The sequence below is a fragment of the Colius striatus genome, unplaced genomic scaffold (assembly GCF_028858725.1).
Source record: "Colius striatus isolate bColStr4 unplaced genomic scaffold, bColStr4.1.hap1 scaffold_156, whole genome shotgun sequence".
In the NCBI taxonomy this organism is placed as follows: Eukaryota; Metazoa; Chordata; class Aves; order Coliiformes; family Coliidae; genus Colius; species Colius striatus.
Window position 1 is genome coordinate 827 of NW_026908446.1, and position 9,907 is coordinate 10,733.

General features: G+C 63.4%; 1 protein-coding gene across 1 annotated transcript; it reads left to right on the forward strand.

The window, feature by feature from the left end:
• The first annotated feature begins 506 nt into the window (after positions 1–506).
• LOC133629106 (cell surface glycoprotein 1-like) lies at positions 507–8,951 on the forward strand. The gene is made up of 2 exons (XM_062019770.1): positions 507–1,466; positions 5,686–8,951. Exons 1-2 carry the CDS (start codon positions 507–509, stop codon positions 5,875–5,877), a joined length of 1,152 nt encoding a protein of 383 aa, XP_061875754.1. The 3' UTR covers positions 5,878–8,951.
• The last annotated feature ends 956 nt before the right edge of the window (positions 8,952–9,907 follow it).

Below are 9,907 nucleotides of genomic sequence, written 5' to 3' on the forward strand. Positions count from 1 at the left end.
GAAGGACCCCAAAGCCTTGGAGCACCCCAACACCTTCAAGGACCCCAAAGCCCTGAAGGACCCCAAAGCCTTGGAAGACCCCAAAGTCCTGGAGCACCCCAAAGTCCTGCAGCACCCCAACATCCTGGGGGACCCCAAAGCCTTGGAGCACCCCAAAGCCCTGAAGGACTCCAACCCCCTGCAGCACCCCAACTTGATGCAGCACCCCAAAACTTTGAGTGCCCCCAGCCCCCTGCAGCACCCCAACTTGATGCAGCACCCCAAAGCCCTGAAGGACTCCAACCCCATGGAGCACCCCAAAGTTTTGGGTACCCCCAGCCCCCTGCAGCACCCAGTGCCCTGGAGCACCCCAACTTGATGCAGCACCCCAAAGCTGTGGATGCCCCCAGTGCCCTGCAGCACCCCAACCCCCTGCAGCACCCCCAACCCCCTGCAGCACCCCAGTGCCCTGGAGCACCCCAACTTTATGGAGCACCCCAAAGCTCTGCAGCACCCCAATCCCCCAGATGCCCCCAACCCCCTGGAGCACCCCAACCCCTTGGAGCACCCCAAAGCTGTGGATGCCCCCAGTGCCCTGCAGCACCCCAGTCTGGATGCCCCCAGTGCCCTGGAGCACCCCCAACTCCCTGCAGCACCCCAGTGCCCTGGATGCCCCCAGTGCCCTGCAGCACCCCAACTCCCTGCAGCACCCCAACTCCCTGGATGCCCCCAATGCCCTGGAGCACCCCAACTCCATGCAGCACCCCAGTGCCCTGCAGCACCCCAACTCCCTGGATGCCCCCGGTGCCCTGGATGCCCCCAACTCCTGCAGCACCCCCCAGCCCTGGATGCCCCCCGGTGCCCTGCAGCACCCCAGTGCCCTGCAGCACCCCAACTCCCTGGATGCCCCCAATGCTCTGGATGCCCCCCGGTGCCCTGGAGCACCCCAATGCCCTGCAGCACCCCAGTGCCCTGCAGCAACCCCAACTCCCTGCAGCACCCCCCAGCCCTGGATGCCCCCGGTGCCCTGGAGCACCCCAACTCCCTGGATGCCCCCGGTGCCCTGGATGCCCCCAATGCCCTGCAGCACCCCAACTCCCTGGATGCCCCCCGGTGCCCTGGATGCCCCCGGTGCCCTGCAGCACCCCAACTCCCTGGATGCCCCCGGTGCCCTGGATGCCCGCACCGTGCTGGTGCTGCCGGCGTTCGAGGTGCGCTCGGGGCAGCCTCTGCCGGGCACCAAGGACGAGCTGCGGCAGCTCTGGCTGAGGGGCCACGCTCGACCCTTCTACGGCAGCTTGTGCCCGCGCTGCCAGGCGCCCACAGCCTACGGGCGCTGGTGGGCACTGCCCCCCTCGGCCGGGGTCCGTCCCGCCTACCAAGTGCCCTGGAGCGACCCCTGGGAGCCGTTTTACGTGGCGCCGGCGCTGGAGCTGCCGCCCTTCGATGAGAGCTTCGTGCAGTACGGCTTCAACCGCATCAGCCAGGTGATGGGGGCACGGGGGTGGGCATGGGGGGGCTTGGGGGGGCTTGGGGGGGATGGGGGGCTTGGGGGGATGGGGAGGGCTTGGGGGGGATGGGAGGGATGGGGTGGGCAGGGGGAGAATGGGGGGCTTGGGGGGGGTGGGGTGGGCACGGGGGGCATGGGAGGGATGGGGTGGGCATGGGAGGCATGGTGGGATGGGGTGGGGCATGGGGGGCTTGGGGGGATGGGATAGGCATAGGGGGATGGGGAGGGCATGGGGAGACATGGGGGGAGTATGAGGGGCTTGGGGGGGATGGGGTGGGCATGGGGCATGGGGGGCTTGGGGGGGGTGGGCATGGGGCATGGGGGGCTTGGGGGGGTGGGGTGGGCATGGGGGGCTTGGGGGGGTGGGGAGGGCTTGGGGGGCTTGGGGGGATGGGATAGGCATAGGGGGATGGGGAGGGCATGGGGGACATGGGGGGAGTATGGGGGGCTTGGGGGGGGATGGGGGTGGGCATAGGGGGCATGGGGGGGTGGGGTGGGCATGGGGGCATGGGGGGCTTGGGGGGGTGGGGTGGGCATGGGGGGGCTTGGGGGGGGTGGGGAGGGCTTGGGGGGCATGGGGTGGACAGGGGGGAGGATGGGGTGGGCATAGGGGAGATGGGGTGGGCATGGGGGGGAATGGGGGCGTGGGGTGGGCATGGGGGGATGGGGAGGATATGGGGGGGATGGGGAGGGGTATAGGGGTGGGCATGGGGGGCATGGGGGGGGGTGGGGTGGGCATAGGGGAATGGGATGGGCATAGAGGGGATGGGAGGGATGGGGGAGGATGGGGTTGGGCATGGGGGGGGGATGGGGGGGCTTGGGGGGCATGGGGTGGGCATGGGGGGTGGGAGGGATGGGTGGGTGGGGCATGGGGGGGGTGGGAGGGATGGGGTGGGCAGGGGGAGGATGGGGGGGCTTGGGGGGTGGGGTGGGCATAGGGGGATGGGAGGGGTGGGGTAGGCATAGGGGGGATGGGGTGGGCATGGGAGGTGGGGGGGGGATGGGAGGGATGGGGTGGGCATGGGGGGATGGGGGGGGCATGGGGGGATGGGAGAGATGGGGTGGGCATGGGGGGCTTGGGGTGGGCAGGGGGAATGGGGTGCTGTGGGGTGCTGTGTGTGTGCTCTGTTTGCTCTGGGTGCTGTGTGGGTGCTCTGGGTGTGCTCTGGGTGCAGTGTGGGTGCAGTGTGGGTGCTGTGTGTGTGCTCTGGTGTGCTCTTGTTTGCTCTGGGTGCTGTGTGGGTGCTCTGTGTGTGCTCTGGGTGCAGTGTGTGTGCTCTGGGTGCAGTGTGTGTGCAGTGTGGGTGCTCTGGGTGCTGTGTGGGTGCTCTGTGTGTGCTCTGGGTGCAGTGTGTGTGCTCTGGGTGCAGTGTGTGTGCAGTGTGGGTGCTCTGGGTGCTGGTGTGGGTGCTCTGTGTGTGCTCTGGGTGCAGTGTGTGCACTCTGGGTGCAGTGTGGGTGCAGTGTGGGTGCTCTGGTGCAGTGTGGGTGCTCTGGGTGTGCTCTGGGTGCAGTGTGGGTGCTCTGGGTGTGCTCTGTTTGCTCTGGGTGCAGTGTGGGTGCAGTGTGGGTGCTCTGGGTGCTCTGTGGGTGCTCTGGGTGTGCTCTGCTTGCTCTGGGTGCATTGTGGGTGCTCTGTGGGTGCTCTGGGTGTGCTCTGGGTGTGCTCTGCTTGCTCTGGGTGCAGTGTGTGTGCTCTGGGTGCTGTGTGTGTGTGCTCTGGGTGCAGTCTGGGTGCTCTGGGTGTGCTCTGGGTGCTGTGTGGATGCTGTGTGTGTGCTCTGGGTGCAGTGTGGGTGCTGTGTGTGTGCTCTGGGTGTGCTCTGGGTGCTCTGGGTGCAGTGTGGGTGCAATGTGTGGATGCTGTGTGTGTGCTCTGGGTGCAGTGTGGGTGCAATGTGTGTGCTCTGGGTGTGCTCTGGGTGCTCTGGGTGCAGTGTGGGTGCAATGTGTGTGCTCTGGGTTCAGTGTGTGTGCTCTGGGTGCAGTGTGGGTGCAATGTGTGTGCTCTGGGTTCAGTGTGTGTGCTCTGGGTGCAGTGTGGGTTCAATGTGTGTGCTCTGGGTTCAATGTGTGTGCTCTGGGTTCAATGTGTGTGCTCTGGGTTCAGTGTGTGTGCTCTGGGTGCAGTGTGGGTTCAATGTGGGTGCTCTGGATGCTGTGGGTGTGCTCTGAGTGCTGTGTGGGTGCTGTGTGTGTGCTCTGGGTGCAGTGTGGGTGCAATGTGTGTGCTCTGGGTGCAGTGTGTGTGCTCTGGGTGCAGTGTGGGTTCAATGTGTGTGCTCTGGGTTCAGTGTGTGTGCTCTGGGTGCTGTGTGGGTGCAATGTGTGTGCTCTGGGTGTGCTCTGGGTGCTCTGGGTGCTGTGTGGGTGCTGTGTGTGTGCTCTGGGTGTGCTCTGGGTGCTCTGGGTGCAGTGTGGGTGCAATGTGTGTGCTCTGGGTTCAGTGTGTGTGCTCTGGGTGCAGTGTGGGTTCAATGTGGGTGCTCTGGATGCTGTGGGTGTGCTCTGGGTTCTGTGTGGGTGCTGTGTGTGTGCTCTGGGTGCTGTGTGGGTGCAATGTGGGTGCTCTGGGTGCTGTGTGTGTGTGCTCTGGGTGCAGTGTGTGTTCTCTGGGTACAGTGTGGGTTCAATGTGGGTGCTCTGGATGCTGTGTGTGTGCTCTGGATGCAGTGTGGGTGCAGTGTGTGTGCTCTGGGTGCTGTGTGTGTGCTCTGGATGCAGTGTGGGTGCAGTGTGTGTGCTCTGGGTGCTGTGTGTGTGCTCTGGGTGCTGTGTGGGTGCAATGTGTGTGCTCTGGGTGTGCTCTGGGTGCTCTGGGTGCAGTGTGGGTGCAATGTGTGTGCTCTGGGTGTGCTGTGGGTGCAGTGTGTGTGCTCTGGGTGCAGTGTGGGTGCTCTGGGTGTGCTGTGGGTTCAATGTGTGTGCTCTGGGTGCTCTGGGTGCTCTGGGTGCAGTGTGGGTGCAATGTGTGTGCTCTGGGTGCAGTGTGGGTGCTCTGGGTGCAGTGTGTGTGCTCTGGGTGCTGTGTGGGTGCAGTGTGTGTGCTCTGGGTGCAGTGTGAGTGCTCTGGGTGCTGTGTGTGCGCTCTGGGTGTGCTGTGGGTTCAATGTGTGTGCTCTGGGTGCTCTGGGTGCAGTGTGGATGCTGTGTGTGTGCTCTGGGTGCAATGTGGGTGCTCTGGGTGTGCTCTGGGTGTGCTCTGGGTGCAGTGTGGATGCTGTGTGTGTGCTCTGGGTGCAATGTGGGTGCTCTGGGTGTGCTCTGGGTGTGCTCTGGGTGCTGTGTGGGTGCAGTGTGGGTGCTCTGGGTGCTCTGGGTGCAGTGTGGGTGCTCTGGGTGCTCTGGGTGCTGTGTGGGTGCTGTGTGTGTGCTCTGGGTGTGCTGTGGGTTCAATGTGTGTGCTCTGGGTGCAGTCTGGGTGCTCTGGGTGCTGTGTGGATGCTCTGGGTGTGCTGTGGGTTCAATGTGTGTGCTCTGGGTGCTCTGGGTGCTCTGGGTGCAGTGTGTGTGCTCTGGGTGCTCTGGGTGCAGTGTGGATGCTGTGTGTGTGCTCTGGGTGCTCTGTGGGTGCTCTGGGTGTGCTCTGGGTGTGCTCTGGGTGCTGTGTGGGTGCAGTGTGGGTGCTCTGGGTGCTCTGGGTGCAGTGTGTGTGCTCTGGGTGCTCTGGGTGCAGTGTGTGTGCTCTGCTCGCTCTGGGTGCAGTGTGGGTGCAGTGTGGGTGCTCTGGGTGCAGTGTGGGTGCAGTGTGGGTGCTCTGGCTGTGCTCTGGGTGCTGTCTGGGTGTGCTCTGCTCGCTCTGGGTGCAGTGTGGGTGCAATGTGGATGCTCTGGGTGTGCTGTGGGTGCAATGTGGGTGCTCTGGGTGCTGTGTGTGTGCAATGTGGGTGCTCTGGGTGCAGTGTGGGTGCTCTGCGTGTGCTCTGGTTGCTCTGGGTGCAATGTGGGTGCTCTGGGTGCAGTCTGGGTGTGCTCTGGGTGCAATGTGGGTGCTGTGGGTGCAGTCTGGGTGTGCTCTGGTTGCTCTGGGTGTGCTGTGGGTGCAGTGTGGGTGCTCTGGGTGCTCTGGGTGCTGTGTGGGTGCAGTGTGTGTGCTCTGGATGCTGTGGGTGTGCTCTGGGTGCTGTGTGGGTACAGTGTGTGTGCTCTGGGTGCTCTGGGTGCCCTATTCACCGCCCCCCCCCGTGTCCCCGCAGGCGTGTGAGCTGCACGTTGCCGGCTTTCGCTTCGCGGTGCTGGACGGGGCGTTCGTGCTGCATCGCGGCTTCAAGGAGCCGGGCGGGTTCCACCGCAGCCGCGACTCCGAGCTCAGCCAAAACCGCCGCCGCTTCCGAAGCTTCCGAGCGGGGCTCCGCCTGCGCTACCCGGGCTCGGGGCGGCGCTGCTGAGCCCCCGAACGCGCCGGGGGGGACCCCATGGGATGCAGATGGAGACCCCCCCGGGACACTGTTGGGGGAGCTGAGACCCCCCCAGGACATTGCTAGGGGGTGGGAACCCCCCAATACACAGATGGAGACTCCCCCCAAGACCCAGCTGAGACCCCCCCAGGACATTGCTGGGGGGTGGGAACCCCATGAGATGCAGATGGAGACCCCCCCAGGACATTATTGGGGGGCTGAGACCCCCCCCAGGACATTGCTGGGGGATGGGAACCCCCCAATACACAGATGGAGACTCCCCCCAAGACCCAGCTGAGACCCCCCCCAGGACATTGTTGGGGGGTGGAATCCCCCCAATATACAGCTGGGGGTGGGACCCCCAAAAGACACAGATGGAGACCCCCCCAGGACATTACTGGGGGGCTGAGACCCCCCCCAGGACTCTGTTGGGGGGTGGGAGCCCCACAAGACACAGATGGAGACTCCCCCCAAGACCCAGCTGAGACCCCCCCAGGACATTGTTGGGGGGTGGAATCCCCCCAATATACAGCTGGGGGTGGGACCCTGAAAAGACACAGATGGAGACCCTCACCAGGACATTGCTGGGGGGTGGGAACCCCCCAATACTCAGCTGGAGACCCCCCCCCAAGACACAGCTGAGACCCCCCTAGGACATTGCTGGGGGGTGGGATCCCCAAAAGACACAACTGGAGACCCCCCCAGAACTCTGTTGGGGGGCTAAGACCCCCCCCCCAGGACATTGTTGGGGAGCTGAGACCCCCCCCCCAATATACAGCTGGGGGTGGGACCCCCAAAAGACACAGATGGAGACCCCCCCCCAAGACCCAGCTGAGACCCCCCTAGGACACTGCTGGGGGTGGGAACCCCACAAGACACAGCTGGAGACCCCCCACAAGGACACTGTTGGGGAGCTGAGACCCCCCCTCAATACACAGCTGGGGGTGGGACCCCCAAAAGACACAGATGGAGACCCCCACAAGGACATTGCTGAGGGGCTGAGACCCCCCCCAGGACTCTGTTGGGGGGTGGGAACCCCATGAGATGCAGCTGGAGAGCCCACCAAGACATTGCTGGGGGGCTGAGACCCCCCCAGGACTCTGTTGGGGAGCTGAGACCCCCCACAAGACCCAGCTGCGGGTGGGACCCCCCAAAAGACACAGATGGAGACCCCCCCAGGACATTGCTGGGGGCGTGGGAACCCCACGAGATGCAGCTGGAGAGCCCCCCCAGGACATTGTTGGGGGGTGGGAGCCCCACAAGACACAGATGGAGACCCCCCCCAGGACATTGCTAGGGGGCTGAGACCTCCCCCCAGGACATTGCTGGGGGGTGGGATCCCCCCAGTACACAGCTGGAGACCCCACACAAGACCCAGCTGGAGACCCCCCAGGACATTGTTGGGGAGCTGAGACCCCCACAAGACACAGCTGAGACCCCCCCAGGACGTTGGGGAGCTGAGACCCCCCTAATATACAGCTAGGGGGGGGGGGACCCCATGAGACACAGATGGAGACACCCAGAAGGATATTGCTGGGGGGTGGGAGCCCCCCAATACACAGCTGGAGACCCCCCCACAAGACCCAGCTGAAACTCCTCCAGGACATTGCTGGGGGTTGGACCCCCAAAAGACACAGATGGAGACCCCCCCAGGACATTATTGGGGGGCTGAGATCTCCAGAAGACACAGCTGGAGAGCCCCCCAAGATATTGGGGTGCTGAGACCCCCCTCAATACACAACTGGGGGGTGGGACCCCCAAAAGACCCATCTGGAGCCCCCTGAGGACACTTTTGGGGGGATGAGACCCCCCCAGGACTCTGTTGAGGAGCTGAGACCCCCACAAGACACAGCTGGAAATCCCCCCAAGATATTGGGGTGCTGAGACCCCCCCAGGACATTGCTGGGGGGTGGGAACCTCACAAGACACTGATGGAGACCCCCCAGGATACTGTTGGGGAGCTGAGACCCCCCACAAGACCCAGCTGAGACCTCCCCAGGACATTGTTGGGGGGCTGAGACCCCCACAGCTGGGGGTGGGAACCCCAAAAGACACAGATGGAGACCCCCACCAGGACATTGCTGGGGGGCTGAGACCCCCCCCAGGACTCTGTTGGGGGGCTGAGACCCCCCCCCAATATACAACTGGGGGGTGAGAACCCCCCAATATACAGCTGGGGGTGGGACCCCCAAAAGACACAGATGGAGACCCTCCCAGGACATTGCTGGGGGGCTGAGACCCCCAAAAGACCCAGCTGAGGGGTGGGAACCCCCCAATACACAGCTGGAGACCCCCCCCAAGACCCAGCTGAGACCCCCCCAGGACATTGCTGGGGGTGGGACCCCCAAAAGACCCATCTAGAGACCCTCTGAGGACACTTTTGGGGGGCTGAGACCCCCCCAGGACTCTGTTGGGGGGGCTGAGACCCCCCCAAGATATTGGGGTGCTGAGATCCCCCCTCAATACACAGCTGGGGGTGGGACCCCCACAAGACACAGATGGAGACCCCCCACCAGGACATTGTTGGGGGGGTGGGATCCTCCCAGGACATTGTTGGGGTGCTGAGACCCCCCAATACACAGCTGGAGACCTCCCCAAGATATTGGGGTGCTGAGACCCCCCCTCAATACACAGCTGGGGGGTGGGACCCCCAAAAGACCCATCTGGAGACCTCCTGAGGACACCTTTGGGGGTCTGAGACCCCCCCCCAGGACTCTGTTGGGGGTTGGGATCCTCCCAGGACAATGTTGGGGGGCTGAGACCCCTCAAGACACAGCTGGGGATCCCCCCCAAGATATTGGGGTGCTGAGACCCCCCTCAATACACAGCTGGGGGTGGGACCCCCAAAAGATCCATCTGGAGACCCCCTGAGGACACTTTTGGGGGGCTGAGACCCCCCAATACACAGCTGGAGACCCCTCCAAGATATTGGGGTGCTGAGACCCCCCCTCAATACACAGCTGGGAGTGGGACCCCCCAAAAGACCCATCTGGAGCCCCCCCAGGACACTGCTGGGGGTGGGATTTTGGGGGGGGATGGGGAGGCACCTCAGGGGTGACCTTTTGAAGCCAAACATTGGGGTTTTGGGGTGAAAAGCGCGTGGAATGGGGTTTGGGGGGGCTGTTTGTAGTTCCAAGCACCAATATGGCGGCGGGACTACAACTCCCAGCGTGCCCCGGGGCGCCGGCGCCCTCTGGCGGGGGGGAAGCGGCGGTTCCGCGCATGCGCACTGCGCTCAGGGCGCTGCCCATAGTGGGGGGGGCGCTAAAAAAGCCCCTTTTTGGGGTCATTTTTCCACCCAAACCATCCCACCCCCCCCCTTTTCCATCCCTTTAACCCCCATTCGGGCCCTGACGGCGTTTTGGTGCCATTTTGAGGCTGTTTAATCACAAAAACAACCCCCCCTCCCCCTCCCCCCATTTCCCCGCCCACAAATTGATGGAAAACAACCCAAAACGCACTTTAAACACCATTTTTGGAGCCAATAAAACCATCAAAGGGGGTTTTTTTGGGGGGGTTGGAACAAGTTGTGACACCCTCACCCCCCACACCCCCAAATTCAGGGCACAGGGGCCCAACAAAGTGGGGGGGGGCAACAGAACCACCCCCAAACTCCTCCCTGAGGGGGTCTGGGGGTAATTAACCACTGATTTAGGGTTAATTAACCACTGATTTAGGGTTAATTAACCACTGTGAGGTTAATTAGGGCGGGGGGTCCCTCCCAAGAAGACACGAGAGCCCTGGGGTGGGATGGCGGTTAATAAACGCTTTATTCGGGGCTTTTACACGATCCTTTCGCTCTGACATTCGACTTTTTTGCCTTTAAAGTGCTGAAAAAGGGGGTGGGGGAGGGGTGGGGGAGATTTGGGTTGATTTTGGGGGGTTTGGGGGGGGGGTTTGTTTGCAATTAAAAAGAGAAACTCGTTAAAAAAGGCTTCAAAAACCGCGCGAGTTTTGGTAGGCCGCAAACGGGACAAAACGGGGGGTTTTGGGGCTTTTTGGGGGGGTTTTGGGGCTTTTT